The 25,537-nt window shown below is 38.5% G+C and overlaps 1 protein-coding gene across 1 annotated transcript in view; it reads right to left on the bottom strand.

The window, feature by feature from the left end:
* Window positions 1–8,547: 8,547 nt before the first annotated feature.
* LOC149083501 (pyrokinin-1 receptor-like) overlaps window positions 8,548–25,537 on the bottom strand; it is a 246,314-nt gene continuing 229,324 nt past the window's right edge. The window contains exon 2 of the mRNA XM_089234022.1: window positions 8,548–9,681. Within this exon, the coding sequence (XP_089090148.1) occupies window positions 9,110–9,681 (572 nt within the window). The 3' untranslated portion in view covers window positions 8,548–9,109. The remainder of the gene's footprint in view (window positions 9,682–25,537) is intronic.

Below are 25,537 nucleotides of genomic sequence, written 5' to 3'. Positions count from 1 at the left end.
GAAACTGGTACACAGAGTGGTTTTTGAACTCGTTTTGAGCATTTTTTTAACAAGAGCTCTACCTCTACAACGTACGGTTGATGAGATAAAGGCCGAATTAGCACTTGCAAGATAATTTTTCGTTTCTATTACTGCGAGCACCGACCGTGTACTGCCACACCTGCAACACATCCATAAGGGCAGCTCTGGCTATTAGCTATCATGTTTTGCAATAGCATTATTTGGAATACGTTAGCTATACATGATTATATTTCTAAAATATTGCTCATATTGTTTTGATTATACAGGGTGTCCTGTGAGTGCTAATGTGGTCAATTATTCTCATGGTCATTAATTTTGTGGTCAGGGTAATTTCTATACACATTATGAGAATTTCTGAATTGGAAATGTACCTCTACGACGAACGGTTGGTGGAATAAAGACCGCGCTAGCTCTTACAGGACACCTTGTATAACTCAAATCGGTCGATATTTCTCCATTTTCCCGTTCTTTCAAAGATGGCGTATGGATTCATCGCGTTCGGTATAATGAGTGAGAGGCGATGTGGAGTAAGCAGGCCTGTCATCAGTACTCGGTATATCCATAAATCTTTAAAACTCCGATGATATAAGATCGTAATGTGAGGTCGGGCCTCTAAGACTCATCAATCACACCATCTTTGCCGTTTACACAACGTTAAATCCTCCATCCCTCGCAATTATTCGTCGGTATCTCGGCGAGAGGGAGGACTCAGTAAAGGCGCGTTCCGTAGACATTAATGTTTGACAACCATCGAGACAAATTGAACCATTCTTCGCTGAGATTTAAGGGGGGGGGGGGAAAGGATCGTGTGTGAAGCCTTGACACGTTTAGGATATCACAAATGATCATTTATTATGTTATAATCAAATCTTGTCCGAACAGACTCGGATTGAATCTTTGATAGTGTTCTCTGGCATCGATGGCCTATTTTAAAGAACTCTTTTTTTGAAGAAAAATGTTTCTTAAACCTAGAGTTCTCTGTTTAGGGTTCACTGTTCTCACTTACTAGGTCAGAAATGATTACAGATTTAGGATCCACCGCACCTGCTATGTACAGAAAATTACTAAACCGCTAAAAATCCACTGCCCTTGCTATATACCGAAACTTGTGCCCTAGTGGAGTTCGTCTACCACCAGGTTTCCGTCAGGTCTGGAGTAATAACATTGATAACAAGTTCTTTCCCCGACCAACCTGGGGCGACCACCAAAAAAGGAGGACCTTTATTTTCGATACGGCTTTGTCGGTAGTGAACTGCGGTATGGTTATTGGACCGGAATTGGTTTGCGGTAAAGTAGTAGTGGATACCGAAAATTACTACACCGTTTAGGACCCACAGTCCTAACTAGATATCTAAAATGACTACACCACTGAAGATCCACTGCATCTGTTAGATATATCTCTGCCACATTTGCTATGGACATTTTTTTCTCAGCCACCTCGTTGGGCATTTTATACAAATACAAATACAAATACAAATACAACGCCACAACAGGCAAAATACACAACGAGGTGGCTGATAAAAAGATGCCCATAAAAATATGGTTGTCATATGTTTCAAAAATACAGCAACCCAATTAAAAATGCAATTAACACAAATTACAAACAATATATACACATGATAAAATATTATACAATGCCCATAAAGAATACCTATGGTTGTCTTATTCTAAGAATGGATAGCTTCTCGATTTACCCCAACATGTTTATCGTATTTCTTTTTAAACGTGTCAATTGTGTTACAATTTACTACCTCCGGGGGTAAGCTATTCCATTTATTAACAACCCTATTGGAGAAAAATTCCCTGCGACACCATAACCTTGCATTGTCCCTCACCAATCGATACTGGTGTCCCCTTGTAAAAGCAGTCGATTGGCGGTGTACTAAAAGTTCATGGTCCATCCTATCCATCCCATTGAAAATTTTGAACACTTCGATCATATCTCCTCGACACCTGCGTTCATCCAATGTTAACATATTCAAAAAATGAAGTCTTTCTTCATAACTCAAGCCCTGTGTGCCAATAAGGACACGCGTAGCTCTTCTCTGCACCCCTTCAACCAAGTCTATGTCCCTCTGTAGGTATGGTCTCCAAAACCTTACAGCATACTCCAGTCCAGGACGAACTAAGCCTCGAAAAAGCGGAAGAATGACTTTAGGAGAACGCGAAGAGACCTTTTTGAAAATGAGACCAAGCATTCTATTCGATTTTTTGACAACCGCTGAACAATGTTCAGAAAACTTAAGTCGCTCGTCAATGAGAATTCCCAAATCGGTGACTCTAGTTGCATCCGGGATAGTGACACCATTCAACTCGTAAGAGAACCGTGGGTTGTTCGAACCAAAATGAGCGACCATGCACTTATCTACGCTAAACGTCATGCTCCATTCATTTGCCCATGCTGCAATCTTGTTTAAGTTGGTCTGGAGCAACTCCCTATCGCTTTCATTTCCGATTACCCCCATTAGCTTCACATCATCTGCGAATTTGCTAGTAATTCCATCGATACCCTGATCGAGTTTGTCGATAAAAAGTGAAAAAAGTATGGGGCCAAGGACACTTCCCTGAGGAACTCCACTTGTGACGTCTGTCCAACCAGAGAATTCCCCGTTCACCATAACTCGTTGCGACCTATCTCTTAACCACGATTCTATCCAATTCAGCAAGTTGCCCCCTATTCCAATCTCGTGTAAACGCTTCAAGAGTTTGCCATGTTGGACCGGATCGAATGCCTTCTGGAAATCAAGGTAAACAACGTCGACATTTTTGCTCTTACCCAAAGCCTTAGTCACGTAATCATAGAAGCAAAGGAGGTTAGTTACACATGACTTACCCTTCCTGAACCCATGCTGATTATCCGACAATACATTATTCTCGTCTATCCACTTCACAAACTGCCTTTTGATGATAATTTCCAAAATTTTCGAGAGGGAGCTCGTCAAACTCACTGGACGATAATTGGACACCACTTCTCTACTACCCTTCTTAAATATCGGAACAACGTTAGCCAGTTTCCAATCTCTCGGGACGATACCCTCAGCAACACTACTCCTGTATATCTGTGCGACTGGCCCCAACAATTCATTCGCACCTTCCCTGAGAACCCTGGGATAGATATCATGTGGTCCTGGTGCTTTGCTTGCACATACATTTCTTAGAAGATTTAAGACCTCCACGTCTTCCACTTGAATATCGTTGAGCGTTTTATTACCCCATGCAACACCCGTATATCGAATATCATTATCTCCATTAAAAACCGACGCGAAAAAGTCATTGAAAGCACTACACATGCCTACATTGCTCTCTACTTTTGAGCCTCCTATCGAGAGGGGGCCAACTGTCCCCTTACATCCATTATTGACGTATCGAAAAAATGATTTTGGGTCAGAGCCAATGTTATCTGCCAACCTAGATTCAACTTGCTTTTTACTATCCCTTATCGCTTTCTTCAACAGTCTTCTTTTATCAGTAAACAATGATAGGTCACCTCGTCCACTTTTATACTCTCTGAATGCTCTTTTCTTTTCAAGATAAAGGTTCCGCACGCTATCCGTGAACCATAGAGGGTGTGATGTACAAACACGCTTTTTTCGAACAAAGGGTATGACGTCGTGCAAAACAGAGGACAGCTTCGTACTAAATTCTTCCCATTGACTTACCACCCCTACTGATTCCAACCGGTCTTTGAAAACTTCCGCTAACCTTCTTCGCAAAACATCAAAGTTAGTTCTCCGAAAACAAGGAACCAGTCTTTTGTTATCAACCTTACCCGAGGAAAAGTTACAGTGAAATCTGACGATACGATGATCACTGGAAGAAAACTCTTCCCCCACCGAAACATGTTCAACTAGATCCTCAGAACTAGTAAGAACTAAATCCAAAATAGCAGTACCCCTAGTGGCTTCTGATACATGCTGATACAAAAAATTTTCGAGCACCAACTTAAGAAAGTCTCTTTCATACTGATTTCCAGATGAAAGGTTCTCCCAATCAATACCCGGGTAATTGAAATCCCCTAGTATGAGAACCCTCTTTCGCTTACACATGTAGGAAATTTCATCATGCATTTTGGCGATATAGTTTTGATCCCTATTCGGTGGATTGTAACAAACCCCAACAATAAGCTTATGACGTCTTTTGTTCTCAAGTTCAACCCATATGGTTTCAATATCACTTCTCTGCACGTTACACTCTCTAGCCTTCAAACATGATTTCACGTATATCAACACTCCACCCCCTTTCCTATCAGATCTATTTCTCAAAAAAGTATCGTATCCGGAGATGTGTAAGAAAGATTCATCCCCATCCTTTGCCCAAGATTCTGTAATGGCTATAAGATCCAAGTCCTCCACAACTATCATAGTTTCTAAAAAATCTTTTTTGTTACCCAAGCTCCTGGCATTTATTAACACACATTTTAATTTGCCCGGTGGTTTGTTGTCAATCGAGAAGCCATCCAAGTCAGAGGTGGGTAATTTCAAGTCAGTACTGTTGTGATTATCATTAACTAACCCGCATTCCCGACTACGTGGTCTGGGAGTAAAAAACCTGACCTAAGACTATCGTAAACCTCCCAGACCCCTCTCTTATTTAGATGGATCCCATCCGAACGAAGCCACCTATCGGTAAATCAGCCTGTTGGGGAGTCGTATTTGTATTGTATTGTATTGTACAGAAAATTACTACATCATTAAAGATCCACCGTCCTTGCTAGGTACCGAAAATCACTACACCGTTAAACCCTTATAGCACAATCCCGAAATATCTCGTAAAAACGCTATCTGCTTTATACAAATACAAATACAACGCTACAACAGGCAAAATGCCCAACGAGGTGGCTGAGAAAAAGAGGCTCATAATAAATATGGATGTCATTTATTTTAAAAATACAGCAACCCAATTAAAAATGTCATTAATAAAAATTATAAACAATACTAGGGGCCAACCCCCCCCCCCACTTCTCTTCACAACATATCTTGTTTATTATTTCGTCCCACTTCATCAGCGTGCTATGGAAAGAGACGTGTGAAAGCACCAGCTTACTGAAGAAGCGAATTTTAATAAAAATAATGATAAAGCAACAAAAAAGAAATGAGATTCATCAAGTACCCCCAGAAAATTTCCCGATGGGGGTCCCCAAATTCAATTCGCTGAATTTTAGTGGGGCCCACACTGGATATATCTCGGGCTACCGATGTGTTGTAAATTTTACAATGTTAAACAACAAAAATCAATGAGATACATCCAGGGGTCCCGAATTAGAACCTATCAAGATTCCCATGGAGCACTGACCTGGAAGCTTATCGGACACACCCCTGTAAGAGGCCACGAAAATTTTTCATTTTTTTCAATTTTGCAACGGATAAAATCCAGGGCCCCACGTCCAGTAGCGGGAACACAATACGCAGATTTTTAGTGGGGAATCCAGACCGGATTTATCTCGGTCTTCCGCTGTTGCAAATTGTATAATGTTAAAAAACAAAAAGAATCAGATTCATCCAGAGCCCCAAAATTAAACCTGTAAACATAGGGCCCCTGACTTGGAAGCTTGTCGGTCATCCCCCACTGCGAGTGCCATGAAAAGTTTTCATTTGTATTCGTTTTAACAATGAATAAAAGCTAGGGCCCCCAATCAGTTGCCCGTTGTATTCGCATACTTTTAGTGGGGCCCCAGACTGGTTTGATCTCGGGCATCCGCTGTTGCAAATTCTACAACAGAAAAGAATGAGATTCATCCAGGGCCCCCAAAATGAAACCTGTAAACATGGGGCCACAGCGTTGGCGACTTGGAAGCTTGTCAGTCATATCCCGCTGCGAGTGCTATGAAAAATTTTCATTTGTATTCGTTTTAACAATGAATAAAAGCTAGGGCCCCCAATCAGTTGCCCGTTGTATTCGCATACTTTTAGTGGGGCCCCAGACTGGTTTGATCTCGGGCATCCGCTGTTGCAAATTCTACAACAGAAAAGAATGAGATTCATCCAGGGCCCCCAAAATTAAACCTGTACACATGGCGCCCCGACTTGGAAGCTTGTCGGTTATTCCCCGGTGAGAATGCCATGAAAAATTTTCATTTGTATTAGTTTTACCAACGAATAAAATCCAGGACCACCCACGCAACTACCCGTGACCGAATTTGCAAATATTTTGGAGCCCCCAGACTGGATATATCTTGTGCTTCCGCTATAGCAAATTTTTCAACGTTAAAGCAGCAAGAAAACAATGAGATCCATCCTGGAAATGAAAACTTTTAACTTTCCCATGAAGGTATACTTACAATCCCCCCGGGTACCCCGACCCTGTGTGTTGGGAGCACTGTTGTTATATGCATATTATACATACCTCTCGGCATGACCCCCCCCCCCCCCCAAGCGCAGGGCTGACAGGACCAGAACGATTCTTATCACTTTTCACACTATAAATTAACCACAGAGGGGCCCTGAAAAGCTGGTTTGGAGGCTCGCCATCTAAATTCCAGCCTAAGGGCCCTGCTGTAGGACATGGGATCCTCTCGGTACATGCACATAACCATGGGTCAAATGGGTCCCAATATGTGGTAGAGTTAAATGAATACTTGACCCAAAATCGTAACCGACTTCCGTAACACAAAAACGTAACTGATTTCCGTCACTCAAAAACTTCACCCACTTCCGTCACTCGGTTGCTTAGCAACAGGCCCTTTTCGAGTTTGTGATTTTATATTATAGAGTAGATATACATGTGATAAAATATTATACAATGCCCATAAAGAATACTTATGGTTGTCTTATTCTAAGAATGGATAGCTTCTCGATTTATCCCAATACGTTTATCGTATTTCTTTTTGAACGTGTCAATTGTGTTACAATTTACTACCTCCGGGGGTAAGCTATTCCATTTATTAACAAACCTATTAGAGAAAAATTCCCTGCGACACCATAACCTTGCATTGTCCCTCACCAATCGATACTGGTGTCCCCTTGTGAAAGCAGTCGATTGGCGGTGTACTAAAAGTTCATGGTCCATCCTATCCATCCCATTGAAAATTTTGAACACTTCGATCATATCTCCTCGACACCTGCGTTCATCCAATGTAAACATATTCAAAAAAAGAAGCCTCTCTCCATAACTCAAGCCCTGTGTGCCAATAAGGACACGCGTAGCTCTTCTCTGCACCCCTTCAACCAAGTCTATGTCCCTCTGTAGGTATGGTCTCCAAAACTTTACAGCGTACTCCAGTCCAGGGCGAACTAAGCCGCGAAAAAGCGGAAGAATGACTTTAGGAGAACGCGAAGAGACCTTTTTTAAAATGAGACCATGCATTCTATTCGCTTTTTTTGACCACCGCTGAACAATGTTCAGAAAACCTAAGTCGCTCGTCAATGAGAATTCCCAAATCGGTGACTCTAGTTGCATCCGGGATAGTGACACCATTCAACTCGTAAGAGAACCGTGGGTTGTTCGAACCAAAATGTGCGACCATGCACTTATCAACGCTAAACGTCATGCTCCATTCATTTGCCCATTCTGCAATCCTGTTTAAGTTGTTCTGGAGCAACTCTCTATCGCATTGATTCCCGATTACCCCCATTAGCTTCACATCATCTGTGAATTTGTTAGTAATCCCATCGATACCCTGATCGAGTTTATCGATAAAAAGTGAAAAAGTATGGGGGCCAAGGACACTTCCTTGAGGAACTCCACTTGTGACGTCTGTCCAACCAAAGAATTCCCCGTTCACCATAATTCGTTGCGACCTAAATTCTTAACCACGATTCTATCCAATTCAGCAAGTTGCCCCCAATTCCAATCTCGTGTAAACGCTTCAAGAGTTTACCATGGTGGACCCGATCGAATGCCCTCTGGAAATCAAGGTAAACAACATCTACATTTTTGCCCTTACCCAAAGCCTTAGTCACGTGATCATAGAAGCAAAGAAGGTTAGTTACACATGACTTCTCCTTTCTGAACCCATGCTGATTATACGACAATACATAATTCTCGTGTATCCACTTCACAAACTGCCTTTTGATAATAATTTCCAAAATTTTCGACAGGGAGATCGTCAAACTCAGTGGACGATAATTTGACACCACTTCTCTACTACCCTTGTTGAATATCGGAACAACATTAGCAAGTTTCCAATGCCTTGGGACGATACCCTCAGCAACACTACTCCTGTATATCTGTGCGACTGGCCCCAACAATTCATTAGCACATTCCCCGAGGATCCTGGGATAGATATCATCTGGTCCTGGTGTTTGGTTTGCACATAGGTTTTTTAGAAGATTTAGGACCTCCACGTCTTCTACTTGAATATCAGTCACCACGAAATATTTCGGGTTCTAATTTTTAATTGTGACTTTCACTGCGGCTGCCTACGCAGTGTAGTGGCCCGCCAGCCTCCCTCATTGAGGGAAGGGGGAAACTATGATTTTCATAAAATCCACGATTTATAAATTATGTTCGATCAAAGCCATGCAAATCAAGAAAAAAACGACAAGTTCTTTTTCGAATGCAACATTAATCATTTTATTGAATATCCACATCATAATACTCACAACTCAAGCCAGCTTGATGATATTGAACATTTAATGACGCGAACATTCTTTTCTTAATACTAATCATGTGTGATATTAATAAAAGACATGCAACATGAAAATATGTGATATATATATTTTTTTGACAACAACATGTTTACACATGGATTTGACACTAATAAGATAATAATTAAATAATAAAAAAATGCAAAAACAACTATAAAAACTAAGCAATCCATGGAGACATACAACGGCAACTATAAATTAAAATGCAAAAAACAGAGAGATCGAAATTATTAAATATAGCTGATAAATTCAAGATGGATGCCGGTGACGTCACATATCATTAAGCCTTGACACGTCATTTACGGCATCATGTTATGACATTACATGCATTTAAATAATACATCTAAAATCTAGCATTATTAAGCAAAAAATGAAAGAAAAAATCATTTTAAAAAAGACATGAATGTTCACATGTTCACAAATTTCATGATAATTTTTTTTTCCTATCTAAAGTTGATAAGTATCAATGTGTGTTGTCAGCTCTTTACCAGAATTCAACCGATTCAATGGTTCTCGACGTCGTCGATGTAATCCATGATATCAACTCCGTCGAAAGCTCCGTCGTCCACCATCTGTAAGCTGCTGTTGCTGATCGATCGCCTGATGCTGACCTTCTTCTCCTTGGGAACCTTCACGACAATCTCCTGCTGAGGTGCCGGTGGCGGTGCCACCTGAGGAGACGGACACACCGAAGCTTTCCTGCTGTTCGGCTGTTGATGGTCAACACCCAACTGTTGACCCTCGGTGGCGACAGACGTGAAATCCGTCGTTTCGTAAGCCCCGGATCTGAGGGTGCTGTTGTAGACGCTGGTCAGCCTGTGTCGGTCTTTCCTGATCGAAGCCCGGCCGAAACATCGGCCGAGGGTGTCCTTGAAGGCGTGCCGGAACTTCAAAGACATTATGCTGTAGAGTATGGGATTTATGGTGGCGCTGACGTAGTACGTGACTCCGGATACGTTTGTTAGGATGTTGAAGATATGGTAGTCTGTCGGTGTTGGATCTTCGATGTAGACGGCCATCAGCCTCTGTGCGTGGAAGGGAGCCCAGCATATGAAAAATGCCACGACAACAGCAACTGCAAGACAAGAGAAATATAATGCGCGTTAGAATTTCATTCAAGCTCGTTACTATACTATTCAAGAAGCTTTGAAAAAAATAATAATAATCACTTTGAAAATATTTCTTGTTAGCAACTGCTTGGAAAAACGGTCTAGTTGAAAAATTGTTTCGGAAACGATACAGTTAAAAATGACTATAAAAAAATCATGTCGAGTGTCTCAAATATTTTTCAAAAACAGTCCACTAATCTGAGAATAATTTTGTTAATGTTTCGACAAACGGCCTGATTGAAAATCGGACGGGAAAAAATCACTTACTCATGAAGTTGAAAATATGCTTTCATTAGAAATATATTTTCAACAACAGTGGAGCTGAAAATGGTTTTCCCTTCATAGCTCAAGCCCCGTGTAGCAACAAGGGCCCCGCGCGTAAATCTTCGCTGCGTCCCTTCAACCAAGACATAGACTTGGTCCCTCTGTAGGTAAAGTCTCCAAAACCGTACAGTAAACTTCAAGCAAAGACGAACCAAGTAAGCCCCGGGAAATCAGGAGGATCACTTTATGAAAATACGAAGAAACTTTTTTAAGAATTAAGCCCCGAGCATTCTCTATTCATTTTTTTTTTTTGACCAACGCAGAACAATGTTGAGAAGACTTGAGTCGATTGTCAATGTAGTTCTTTGATGTACCAACTCTCACTAGATCTAAACCAAAACGTATTAATAATAGCTTCTTTTATACGCTTTGACCTAAACTCTGACAGGATACACAATGTTGCACTTTTCACCGTCCGCATCGTTGTGCGTAGCTCCATCTGAAAAACTGGTTTTCCACTGCGCAGTGCTTGGTTGTTGACCCGGCTTCAAATGCTAAAAATCATGTTGCAATCATATTTAAGTTCGCCAATTACACCTATTAATTTTAACATCTGCGAATTTCCTAGCAATTCCATTAATACCCTCATCGAGTGCATCAATAAAAAGTGAAAGAGTAGGCCACTTTTTTGAGGGACTCCACGTGAATGGGCTGGTCCAATCAGAAAATTCCCCGTTCACCCTTGTAACCACGGCCGACTAGACATTCCTAATTGTTTAGTGGGCTATAATATAACCTTCCGTGATCTATCTCGCAACCATGATTCTATCCACTTCAATATGTTGCTCCAAATCCAATTCTTATGCAAACGATTCAAGAGTGTATCATGCACAACCCGATCCAGTGCTTTCTGGAAATCAAGATAGACAACATTGACGTTTTATCACTTGTCCAAAGCTTTAGTCACGTGATTATAGAAGGAAAGGAGTTTTGTTACACAAAAGGTTGATTAATGGAGCATAGAAAAAATTGTCTAACAAATGTTTATTTCACTTTGAGGAGCAATGTTTTTGCACTCAAAACATTGACTACAACTTTATTCAAAGATTTTCTGATGAAGAAGATTTTCTTCTTCGTTTTCTTACAAATAATTTGATTTATGGGAAATTGAAACAACTAGAAAATAATTGTAATTTTATAAGGAAAATTAGTTTAACGAAATAGCAAGTGAATATGACATTCAAATCAACCCTCAAATGCATAACTTTTCATATAAAGGTGCTTTAAAACGTTCATTACTGCAGCCAGTTTGAAGATGAAAAAATTCAGAATCGCCCTTGCACATAAAGTGACGTCATATTCTTCGCATTTTATATTTTGAATTTTCTGGTAGATGTCCCAGTTAACGGCAACAACTGTTTGTTGCGGAGTACGTACGGCCGAGATTTCGCTAATTTGTCGAAATGTTTGGTCTGTATTTCTTTTTTACCTTGAAGTTTGTAACCCGATTTTTTTTTCCTATTATAGTTTGAATCACAATGGAAATAGTTATGCATTGACTGAATGATTTCATTTTTAATTGGGTTGCTGTATTTTTGAAATATATGACATCCATATTTATTATGGGCATCTTTTTCTCAGCCACCTCGTTGGGCATTTTGTCCATTGTGACGTTGTATTAGTATTTAGAAAGTGATATTGCTTAATGGATGCATTTTATATGCGATTTTTGAGGCTCTGTACGTTCTTTTTAAGGCCCTGAATAAGCAATAAAATTCAAGATAGATTTTTAAAAATGATTTCAAGGCTTTCTATACGTGCCATAAACTATGAGAACAATTATCAAAAGAAGTTATATCGAAAAAACTCATGCGTTTAAGGGTTAAAATGCTGAAAAATAAAAAAAATAACTATATTTGTATATAGCCTTTGTATACACCCTTTGTATAACTATACAAAGGGTTTTGATTACAGTACTATGAATCAGTGATGATGAAATGACGGTCGAAAATACACGCAACACACCTCTAACAGCTGATAGACCGAGCATCAACTGCCAAATTTTGGACAAAAAAATTGAGTTGGCATCTGCACAAAATCTCCATAACAATTGCCAAAACCCCCTTTTTTTGTAAAAGAAATTATCTCTCATAAGTCATACTCGGAAGAAAAACAAATTTACGAGAGTCCGGCTCTTAAAGAAAACTTCAAGAAGCTTTTTTCAAGCTGCACCTAGTTCTTTCAGAGCTCCATATCGTCAATCTTTCAAGAAGAACCAGATAAGATACTTAACAAGCCTAGAAGGGGTTTCCTCCTCTTCTTCTTCTTCTTCATCTCTTTTGTGACGTCATACCACATGAGATAGAGATACACGTGCCCCCAAATCCCGAATATTCTTAAGAATCTTTTCCGGAGTTCTTAAGAAATTGCGTACGTACGTGCGTGTGTGTGTGTGTATACACGTTTATCTTTAGCCGGAAACGATACGCGTCAACTTGAACAGTCAAATTTACCAGTCAGTCATCGTCACTGTGTCGCACGCAGTCATCGGTTGGTCATCTGTTTTTAGACCTTTACAAAATTTTGCCTGATAACGTTATATAAAGTTTTGTGACTATTTTACGAGGTACCCATTTTACTCTTTTGTGAGTGCTGACTCGAGTTAAGGACCCTCTCCAGAGGGACTTAACTTTGTATGTGTTTTAATTTCAAGTAGCCGCACTTCTGAAATTTGCTACCATAATAAAAAAATATATTACTTAGTCGAGTTGACTTTTAGAGGGCGTAAATTCATTCTAGAACTTTCTAGATGTTTTATTTTGTTTCATTATCATCATCATCATCATTATTATTATTATTTCATGGTGCTCTCGTTAACGCCACGAGCCACTTGTGCGTCGTTAAAAAGCAAATAAATACTCTTGAGTGACTAAAAAAAAAAGTTATAAATTTAAATTATTTACGTGTGGAAAAGTAGGGCGGACATTTTTATTTAAGAATTATTTATAGTATGAATTCTTCTTAGGGCATCTTTTCTTGAAATTATTATGGTGGATTCTTTTGAATGGGAAGATAATTAATTTCAACATATCTTTACCTTTAAACCATTATGAAGATACAAATTTCGAAAGAATGTGTTAAATGATTTTCTTCATTCTCAGGGCTGTGCTAATAATATTACGGCCAAATAATAAGTTGGACAAATATGATGATTAGTCGATCATTTTTGTCAAACAGTGGTTATTATTATGCCCGTGAGTGTAATTAGACCGTCTATAGGCCAACTGGTAAGTTCCCGAGCAAGAATCGTTAAATTATCAAAGACCTCAAAGCCAGAATCTCCACACTGTAGTGGAACCTCTCTGCAACGGATACCTAAAATTTTGTCGGCGAAAAAAGCGTGTACATTAATTAATAGTAAAATATATGTACATTTTTATGCCCTTCAACATAATTAGTGATTTTATGTTGATAGGAGGTGCCCAACAATGGGGGTGTGTCCTTTATGAAAGGTTCCATTGTACCTATATTTCGAAAAAACCAAAATTCTGACACTATCGAAATCCTGACAGCCCCAAAATGCTCAATAATCGAGATCTTAATATCCTGATATACGCGGCTTTTCCAAAGTCTCTCAAGCATTCCGACACTTTCGAAATCCCTGTGATACCGACTTTGTACTGACCACCCTGCATTTCATAGGACGCTGATTTGCATATTTCCAGTGATTTGCTTCCATGCAAGCGTTCTCTATGGACCAAAATTTGAGCTAATTTTTTTCTGTACCAAAAATAACCTTCCTCGGTGAGAATATCTTTTCCTCAAACTGGATTCCAATATACAATTCCTTCAATACTTATGAAATTTTTGAATACTGTTGACGAATTTATGGGACACTTTGCATATGTTTTGATCAATTTATTGAGCATAACCCGCACTAAATGATATAAAACATTGTCTAAGTAACCTATTCACTTACATTTCGCGGTAATTGTTGCCATTCCTTTCAGGAATTTTTTACTACTGAATCCGAATGGCACAATACACATATTGGGAGAAGGTTGAGGAAATCGATGATATATTTTCGTATTTGGCGAAATTGATGTCCACCAGGTGGTGCAAAAAACAAATAAAAAGAGAACCCAGGAGCGTTTTTGTACAGCCTTTAGCGGAATCCATATCTGCCCGATTCCGTGCCCATTCATTTGACCATTTGATCATTTTTGTCTCACCACTTCATTTTCTGCACACGAGGGGGAATTAGACCGGGACCTACAATTTATTGCCGATTCCGAACGGCAGCCTTTTTTAAAACTCACCGAGAGGTTACGATGGATGATCCAAAAGGATTTTAGAAGTCTGAATCTAGATAGACAAATACAATGGATTCCGCTTATAACTTTTTCGTAAAAGCGCCATGCAAAATGTAAGCGAGAAAAACCTTTAAACAAAAAATCTCGTTTGGTATTAGTAAAACATTGAGACCATTGAAATAATCCGTACTAAGCTGGAAAACGTTTCAAGTGGGAACGTTATAAGCGGGATCTATTGTATACGCGTCATCTAATTTCCAACGAGTACAGTATTATGTGTGTTCACTCAAATAATTATCTGCAATAAATTGACAATCAATATAATGGACCATATCACGATTCAAGTGATACATAAGTTGAAATATTGCAGAGTCATCTAGCGAAATTGAATAGCCTCAATGACTAGGAAACTCGACAGAAAGTTTTGATGTGATGTAATGTAGAAGAATTATGCCATTATAGTGTGATAAATTATTTATATCAAACATATATAAAATACATAATACATTAAGCATATTATTTTATTGATTAATTTTATTTAAAGAACATAAAATATAGAGAATTTTGACTTTTTCATTGCTTTACATTTCTTTTTCGGCAGATTTACAGTAAAAATTTAGTCACAAGTGCATTTTGTTGACTGACTAAAAATAATTAAGAAAATAAGAGTTTTTGATCAACCCTGCATGATATAAAAAACTGCAAATGATTTGTAACTTTCACAAATTATTGCACCAACTCGGGGAATACCTGTGTGAACATTCTCGTGATTATAGCACGTTTATGTTCACGAAGATAATTTAAAACGAATGTGAAAATTTTTTATGTAATGAGATATGAGCAATTTTAGTAAATTATTTTAATCGCACATGCGTAGAAAATGATTTGATTTCCAGATATTTATACAACTTATATAAAAATTCCAGTTGAATGTCGTGGAAATTCAGAAAGGTATACGCTATATCATAAGCTGTAACTTGAGTTACTAGCTGAGTGAGAGTATCCAGATATAAGGGATTTTCCACAAACAGGTATTTCGATTATTTTGTGTAATTTGATTATATCGCGTTCAGTTTCTTCATTTTGTGACATCACACACGTGTCTTATGTTCATTCATTTCTCTTATATAGCATTAGACATGTCTTCGCTTATTCCCATAAAGCTGTGTGCTTATTTTTGAAGTGACCAAATAACATAAAATGATCGGAACACCAATTTGTGCAAAATCCCTTATCACCCAAGTACTTTCACCCAGTAACTTAAATTACATCTGACGATATCTTTCTGAATTTTCACGACATTCATCCGCAATTTTTATATAAGTTGCACTATATATTTCGTAACCAAATTATGAAAAAAATATATAGATATTCTCTATGTGTGCATGTGTGGAAAAAAAATCGTTCACTAAAAAAGCTCAGATCTCATTGAACACACACACACACACACACACACAATATCATGCTCTAAATTTTTATACATGGTGTCTTATGTATAGTGCCAGATTTTCTGTGAATTTCATAAAAATTGTTTGTGTGAAAACTCCGCATGTTATAAGCAAAAAACTTGCGATGAAAATTGTAGTTTTTATGTAAAACGTTTATATCTTCGTGAATATACGTGCTATTCTTACGGAAATGCGCACCACAAAGTCAGTACAATACATTTTTCAAGTTGCAAGTCATTTTTAGTTTTTTTACCATACAGGGTTGTGTGTGTGATCGAAAACTTTTTTAATTATTTAATTTCTTGTCAGCCTCTAAATGCACTCGTGACTGAATTTTTACTGGAAATTTTGAGTACAAGCATAAGGTTCACGCGATCAAAATTTTCCGAACGATTTGCCCAGTTGTTTTTAAATGAAGATACCTGCTCGAAAAGCAGCCCCGGAGTTGTGGGAACCCTCCGAGAACACTCGGGACAAGTTTGAAACACCGAAATCTGACTGATAGAAGAAGAGGTTGCTATAACCACATGACAGCCGTGTGAAATTAAACTTTTTTGCTGTATACTTTGTGATTACATTATTATCAAGGGCTATAGTACTCGATATTCATCACAGGATGCAATCGAGCCTAGAGCATTTTTACAATTAATTACCTTCAGATTTGTAATTTCCGAATTCGGATAGATGTCACCTTGATATAAAATAACACACAGACTTCAGACATAAACTAATCTGTCACAATTGTCATAAAAAAATTTTCAGGCACACATGTTCTACACTATCTTAGCATGTGCTGTGTCCCCTTTAAAGGCAACAATACTCATATAGAATGGATTGATTAGCACACGTATTCATCGACAAATAATGAAATAAACTCCATGTTACAAAATGTAAAAAAAAACTTGCTGAAAGAGTTATTTAATAGCTATGGATGACTATATTCATGAACTGGCAGCACAAAAAACCCCTAAAAAACACATGTCCAGGGTCAAAAGGTCACCATCACTACTTACTTACTTCATGGCAATTTCTAGACCTAAGAAATATCTCCGGTCTTTATAGGGAAGAGAAGTTAAGAAAGCCTATCTTAAAAGAGAAAAAAAAAACACACTGGCTGCAAAAAGGAGCAATAACACAAGTTACCGCTTTGTAAAAGAGAAAAAAGGCGAAAAAACATGGCGATGATGATGTCCCAGACAATAAAAGCCTTTATTCTGATTTTGATGAATGGACGTATTATTTGGTGGAAAAACGGGGCGAGCCCACGAGTCCATCCGGCCGTAATGGGCCTTTGTCAACAACCCTATAAACGGCACTCCGTCGCCGCCTGGCGTTGCTTCTTGCCGAGGCCAAATCGACCGACACAACGAGAAATAAATAAAATATGCTCGATGTGTCTAAAGATAAACATGTTCGAGTTTTATTTCGATAACGTGTTATGATGTCGAATAAAAAAAGGATATCTTTTCAAGTGGGATTATTTCTGATTAATTGAGTGGAATGTGGAGTAGACATTCAGTGTTTCGACTGATATGCAGCAGCATTGCGATGTCTGGAATTTCGACGTCCAATAAAATGGTCAAGAGTATGTAACCCATCCACTTAATTTACCCAAAAAACTCTGTTCTTATCAGACATTTCCCCGACACTATACATGCACCTAATTCTGTGAAAGACACCTACCGGGGTTCCCGGAGTCATTGTTAGGGATTCCGAGAGAAATAGTAAGCAATAGAAGTGGAAATACAGTCAAATAAAGACCTCGGTTATAACGTCGATAATTCGCTGTTAATTCTGATTTCCATAGAGAATTATGTTAATGAACCTTGCTTATAACGTCGATGAAAAACAACCACCTCAGACTAAATGACAATTTACGACACTTTTGTTTCCATTTCACAATGGCGTTTTCCTAAGAAATTCCTAAGATTAGGGCCGATCATATCCAGGAAATGTTCGCCTGCATTTAAAACGTTAAAAAAAAAAATTATTGCATGTTTGACATTCCAACTTGCTCATCGACATGACCGCTATATGAAACATTTCCGTATTACGCGCTTCACGACTTTCTCTTATAAAAATAACTAACTAACTGCTTTACCAAACTTTTGCAAATTTACTTATAGTAGCATCGATGCCGATAAACAAACTGTAGCTATTTTTCATGATATCCTTGAGGATTTTGATTCCATGAATCACGAGATTTTTGTTAGTAAAGTTCATCATGTCGGTGTTAGAGATGAACTGCTTCTTTGGTTCAGATCGTACTTAAGAAATAGAAAACAAAATGTTAAAATTAGCAATTCATTCAGTTCTTAAATAATTTCATAACGTCAGTAGAGAAGTTCCGCAGGGATTCATTTTGGTTCGATTGCTTTTCAATGTTTTCATCAATGATTTTTGTAGGTTAAAATTGTTTTGGTAAAATTATTACATACGCTCTGATGATTTTGTAATTCTTTATTCATGTGACGATTAAAATACAACTTAGATCGAGTAAGATTACTGGCATAAAATGCGGGTAAAACGGTATACCCGTATTTAAAGCTCTCTTTTCCCAACTTTCCTCCATTTTTTTTTAATATTCGAATATCTCAGTGAATATTGTACTTAGAAACGTAGGAATGTTTTTTTTGGCACATCGGGACAGACAGGGCAACATATTAGTTCGATTTTGGAGCATATGGAAACTGTATAAAAGTAAATTTTTATATTTTAATAACTATACAAACCCCTTGAAACATGCATTCTATATCTCAGTACTACACGTTATGTGGAAACTTTTTCTAATTGAAGTATGTTTCTAGGATCAACGGTTCACCAGTAAAATACCATACGTCCTGTTTGATGTTCATGTTTGGTCGTCCGGAGAGTTCGCCTCTGTATTTAGCAAATACAAAGGCAAACTCTCCGGACGATATTGCCAAATACAAAGGCAAACTCTCCGGATGATATTGCCAAGTACAAAGGCGAACTCTCTGGACGATCAAACGTAAACATCACCCCTTTAACGACTCACTCGTGTGATTACTCATCACGAGGTCCTGATGTAGGCTCTCCTCCATTTCAGAGCCGAAACGCGTCGACCAGTCGAAATTTTATTTGTCTTAAAAGCGTGTCAATTTTTTTGCATAAATTAAAATCAGGCAAAGTTCTAATTTTTATGATAATATAGAAGAATTCTCTCTAGAATTTTTGTCGCATCTATAAAAACAGAGAGAGTGTTGTTGGACTTGAGGCTCAATAATAGAACTCTGATGTGGTTAGCGTATATCTCTGCTTGTAAATACGTGTAAAAATTGCTGTTCTGTAAATAAATTTGTAACGTGTTTCCATCTTCTGCTTATTTCAAGTACTTGCGAAAAATTGTCCGGAACAATAAAAACTCAGCCGTGGAAATCAAAAATGCATTTGCTGAAAATTGCCACATTGGTTTTCCACAGCTTTGAAAATTAAGAATTATATGCAAGCACTTAATGGGGGGAAAGCAATATTCATTAAAAATAGAAGCTCACTTTAGTTGCATTACTTTTACCCAGAAACAAACCCTTTTAAGAGAGGCGGACTGACGTTTTTGCTTTCCAATATCCTTTCTTCCGGAAAACACGCAATTTCCTAGGAATATTCGCTGGAGCGAGTCATTTGAAGCCTTGCTCTTCCAAAACTCATTAAAACAAGGATTAGTAAGAACTTGATATTTTAAGGCCCCCCACGCCCCCCTTAAAATTTCTTTCCTCGTCCTCTCGAAGTCAATGTATTGCATTATAATTCTACGTAACCTCTGCATTGCTAGAAAAACATCTTGGGGCGAGGAAAAACGTTTTTAATGGAAAACATTAATTGGAAATTTGATGTTTTAATCTGAAATTTCTTAAGAAATATTCCGTTCACGTACTTGTACGAGTCACATTTGCGATTCGGAGGATATAAGTTCGGTATAATTCACCATGATGTATGGAATTAGGAATGTCAAGTGATGGAAATTTCTGAATGTTTTACATGAGATTCGACAGAAAATGCTTGTTGAATGATGGCGGTGTTGGACTTTGAACCACTTCAGTTTGTTCGCTTTTCCGTTCGATTCTCCAGAGAGAATAAATGAGAGTCTTTCGTTTACGCACCAACACATACATGTCAGACATAATTATTATTCTGTTGAGACATAGGGCGGCATGTCTTGGACCCGAACTAGAATAATCTGCACATGAATAGGGTCTCGGTGAATTTGCCTTGCAGAGACAACGCGCACCATATACATGCAGAAGAATATTAATTCGATACCACCGTTTTTCGCTTGTGATTTGATAAGATGGAAGCGATTCCTCTCTGGGAAAACTTTACGGTTAACTTTTCAAAGGTTTCAGGTACGTAACCGTCAGATAATCGATTTCAAAGACACATACACGACAAAAATGAGTAAATATTGCATTTTGTAGGAGATTTATATGCAAATATTTGCTATGCGTTGGTAAGATTGCTGGGTGTTAGCTGTGTGATAAGTTTTTCAGGCTTCTGTTTCACTGTGGACGCTCAACCTCTCTCTTTCCTCATGTAATTTCTTCTCTTCTTTAATGAAGAGGATTGTAAGAGGACTGAAGAGGAATGTAATAAGAGTAGACGTGTGTGCGTGTGGTGTGATGCATGCGTGACACCAGCGATGCAGCGATGTGTGATGTACAACGACGAGCAGCGATGCGTACTTGACACCAGAGGGGAAGTGGTGCATGTGCTTAACATTGATGATGCAGAGATACATGCATGATTCCGACGTGCGATGACGCATACGTGAAATTGGCGATGCAGAGATGAATGAGTGAAACCAGTGGTGCAGCGATGTATGCTCAACACTTGTGAGGCATTGATGCATGCATGACACTCACGTAGCAGTGGCTATGCGTGAAACCGTTGAAGTAGCGATGCATGCTTGAAATCGATAGTACATCGATGCATGCGGGAAACCGATCATGAAACGATGCATGAGTGAAACTGGCGATGATGTTATGAATAAGGGGAACAGGTGATGCAGCGATACATGCTTGACACGAACATACGGCTATGCATGTTTGACATGAATTTACGGCTATGCATGTTTGACATGAATTTACGGCTATTCATGCATGACACGAACTAGACATATTTTAAGTTCTATGCATGCTTGACACCAGTGATACAGACAGGCAGACAGACATGACCGCTGACCGCCCATCTTGGCATCAGTGATACAGCGATTCATGCTTGAAAGCAGTGAGACAGCAATGCATACTTGACACCAGTGATACAGCAATTCATGCTTGAAAGCAGTGAGACAGCAAGGCATGCTTGACACCAGTGAAACAGCGATTCATGTTTGACACCAGTGAGACAGCGATTCATGTTTGACACCAGTGAGACAGCGATTCATGTTTGAAAGCGATGTACGAATGACACTGGCGATGCAACCATGCCCGCCTGGCACTTTCGTGACTGCTTGATTGTCGCGAATTTTGTTAATACCCGGACTTTTCACACGTGCTTCCGAAATACCTTGCATCTCAGCAGCAGCAGCAAGGGGGAACTTTTTCCACGTCACTGTCCACTTCAGAGCGAACAGGCATTACCTATACCAGCGTTTCTCAACCGCCGGGCCGCGGCCCGGTATCAGGCCCTAACATCAGCCAAACCAGGCCATATGAGTGGTTCAACGTTTTATTTTTATCCATTTATTTCCTATTAGTCGTGTGTACAACTGGGCCTTCCACTCACAAAAAAGAAATCAAACGAACTGTGGGCTTCCATACGTTGAGAACTACTTACGTATACCATGGTTTCACGCGCGTTAATGTGTGGTTAGGTGCAGCCATCTACCTTCGTAATCGGAAGCTTGAAAAACCGGAGAAAATTTTCTCAGCGCTATTCGAAAGACGGAGAGGTCAGTTTCTCACTGTGTGGGACATTTTAGAAGAGTAGACCTTCTTGTGTGTGCATTTGCACTGGGAAGTAGGAAAATCACACGTTCAGCGAGAGAGAAATATCTGCCATCACTTTTGTGTGTTAAGCTTATTCATATTAAAATATTTTCTATTCTCTCCCCCCCCCCCCCATATAGCTTTCGTGTGAAGTTTTGAGAATCATCATTTATAGAAAAATCTGCATCATGATTTAAGATATTGAACTTCATTTAGATTAGAAAATGAATTGAAAAATATATAAGCAATAAATAAACGTGATACTTGACATTCAGAGTGTTTCACAAAATAATTAATTATGGAATGTTTATCAGTTTCTTTCAGCCATTGCTCTGGTAATTTGAAAACGCTTAATTGCTTTGTAATTTTTATTAGGTTTTTTTGAAAAATTTTTATGACGATTATTTAGCTTTTTATTTAAAACAAAACGAAACGTTAAAATCAGGAACGAGTTCCAGGAAATAATTGATTTTTCCTCCCGCAGTGTGAAGTTATTCAAAGACATATTTTTTTCCCCGAAGAAAGCTTAACGATAACGAATTCTAATCTCGTATTCTTTTTGTGTATTCTTATATATTCACAAATCTAAACCGATTCATCTTTTTACGAGGTTTTCCATTTTTCTTTCTCCCCGAAGAATTTGCGTATTATATTGTCAGGAATGATTCCCATGTTATTTCTGATGTTGAATAATTAATCAAAAAAGAGTAATTCACACAAAAAAACTAAATTTTTTCCCCATTAATTAAAGGGGGAAAAATTATTTATTAGTAGCTCACACACGCGTTTTTGTGTTTCTCTATTTTTGTTTTTTCTTCTAATAAACGCAAGACAAACCACTACGTATTGATCGAAAACTCGATATTTTATGCCGGAATCACGTTGGGAGGGGGGGGGGGGAATAGCAGCATTAATTAGCCAAAGAAGTTGAAATTAATGATTGGGAAATTTTAGTATTCATCAATTTCATGGGCCCAAGTGGCCGTAACTGGGAATTTTGTGGGGGGGGGGGCTGACATGGTTTAGCGCCGACCCGCAACTAGAAAATTCGACGATTTTTTAGTTTTTTTTTGTGCTTATCGAATATTTGCCGACCCAAAATTTTTCCGTCAGGGTATTGCTTCTTTCCCCCCCCCCTTTTCTGGTCCTGTCATCTAGTGATGAACCATAACGCGCACGAATGGTTTGATTCCCATGCATTTATTAATTGCTTTTGCACGTTTTACCAGAAATTATTCATGGTAAGTGATGCGTATATAACACCAGCTACTACAGATGGCATAAGAGACGCCTGAAAATTTTATAATGCTTGAGAATTAACGTCTAGAATTCCATAATGCGTGATTGACGCCTGTAATCCTGTAATGCATGAGTGACGCCTGCAATGCTGTAATGTTTGCGTGCGTTCATTATTTGAGTAATGAAGCGATGCATTCGTGATATCAGTAATGGAGCAATGCATGCGTGACATCAGTGATGAAACAATGCATACGTGACATCGGTGATGAAACAATGCATGCGTGATATCAGTAATAGAGCAATGCATGCGTGCATCAGTGATGAAACAATGCATGCGTAACATCAGTGATGAAACAATGCATGCGTGACATCAGTGATGAAGCAATGCATGCCAGCTGTGCAATGATGCGTGCGTGAAATCAGTAATGATACATTGCATGCATAACACCAGTTGTGCAATGATGCGTGGGTGAAATCAGTAATGATGCATTGCACGCATAACACCAGCTGTGCAATGATACGTGCGTGAAATCAGTAATGATGCATTGCATGCGTGGCATCATGGCATCAGTGATGATAATGCATTGCATACGTGACATCACGGCATCAGTGGTGATGATGCATTGCATACACGACAACAGAGACGGAGTCATGCATGCGTTACACCGGCTATGTAATGATGCGTGTGTGACATCGGTGATGAAACGATGCACGCTTAACGCCGGCTATGCACTGATACGTGCGTGACATCATTGACAAATTATTCATGCATGACACCTGCTATGAAGTGAAACATGAATATCGCCAGTCAGGCAGTTATGAATGTGTGCCACCGTCTATATAATCTATCATGAGTATCATCGACTATACAGTCAAGCATGCGAGACACTGGCTAAGCAGTGATGTGAATGTCTACAAAGAGCAGAAAATGAGTTTTAATTCATCATTGCATTGCATTAGTTTTTATTTATTTATTTTGACAAGTAAGTTACTTGAGAGCTTGGTGCACTCAAGTCATTAGCCACATAGATTTCCCATGTAATTTCTAGTTTTACAAATTTAACATCAAGTGACAAGCTCGTGTTTATATATCCAATATTTAGCGTATTGCCCACTCCAAGTGGGCAATATATTGCTCCTTGGGGGGGATTGACTCTTGAGTTAGTGGGCGATGAGAAGAAAAAAAATTTGGAGGAAGGGGGCGATGGAACAAAAAGTTTGGGAAACTATGATTTAGACGCTATCCTAAGTCAGCAGCACTTGAATATTAAGTGTGTATTAAGACTGTGACATCCGATCAAAACACGTAAAGATGTCATATATTCTACGAGAAGCTATATGTTACGGTAAATTTGATAAATGCGGGTATTACATAATAATAGGTGATTATGCATAATACCACAGAGCGTTTCCATAACTTTGATAAGTTTCTTCTAAGTTATGTCGGTGTCGGACTATATTCATCTTGCATACGAGACTAATTTGGAATTTTTTTCATATTTATCTAATTCACCAATGACACTAGGGTATTATGCATAATAACATGCAAAGGCAATAAATTTCCAGTATTTATCAAATTAACCAACGACACTTGGTTCTTATGAAGTGATGTTTTTTCCAATATTAATCAAGTTTGCCAACGACGCTTGAGTGTTATGCACAATCCCCCTTTAGAAGCGATAAGTATTTTAGGAATTAACAAATTTACCAATGGTGTATGGGTATTAAGCATATTCGCCTGTAAAAGTGATAAACTTATCGAACTTACCAAGACAATAGGTTAGTATGCATATTAACCGATTTATCACGTTTACCGTAGCATATGCACTTCTAAAATGATCGAATGTATGCATAGTATTCAAGAGATCCACGTCTTTTTTTCACACGCAATATGTTTAATATATTGCTCATTTAACTTTATATTTATCAGTAATTAAAGGCAGGAAACAGTTTATTGATAACTTAGTCGAAGAAATAAATCAACAAAACAACACGATAATTGCCTAATTATCGTATTGCGCTTGAAAATTAACTGACTATCATCTAAAACTTTTTTAACGATCAGTAAAGTATAATAAAATAATTTCTTAAAAGAGAGAGAGAGAGATCCACGTATATCGCATCGTACACCGGTCACCGGTTGCAAATGTGTATAATTTTGCTACCGCACTAACGCTCAGTCACGAATGCCCAAAACTGCAATTTAATATCCGTGAGTTTAATCTCCAAGTCCGGTTATTAAAATAGCGGTGAACGTGCGTTTCTCGTAGAAAATGATCTCGCGCCCTCTTAATCAGATATTTGTCTCTGTTCTCTTTCCATATAATAACCGATTACAATAAATATCGCGTATCGCGTTTGTATTCGGAATTTATCTAATCTCGGCCCTCTTATACACATAATCACCTTGTATTTCTCTTTTCTTCGATAAGCAATTCAAAACAAAACATTGTATCGTGAACATATATAGAAAAATGAAGCACGTCCTCTCCTTAACATCCGATTAAACAGCAGAGCCATTAAAGAAAGCCCATTTACGTCAACTGCTTCGAAACATAAAAAGGTCCTTTTTTTTTGTCAATTCAAGAAGGAGAAAAATAAACAAACACAGAG

The sequence above is a fragment of the Pholcus phalangioides genome, unplaced genomic scaffold (assembly GCF_987345545.1).
Source record: "Pholcus phalangioides strain wild (caught in Gottingen) unplaced genomic scaffold, Ppha-v1.0 ptg000008l_1, whole genome shotgun sequence".
Lineage (NCBI taxonomy): Eukaryota > Metazoa > Arthropoda > Arachnida > Araneae > Pholcidae > Pholcus > Pholcus phalangioides.
Note: the sequence above shows the minus strand (reverse complement) of the source record. Positions and strands in the feature narration are given on the sequence as shown.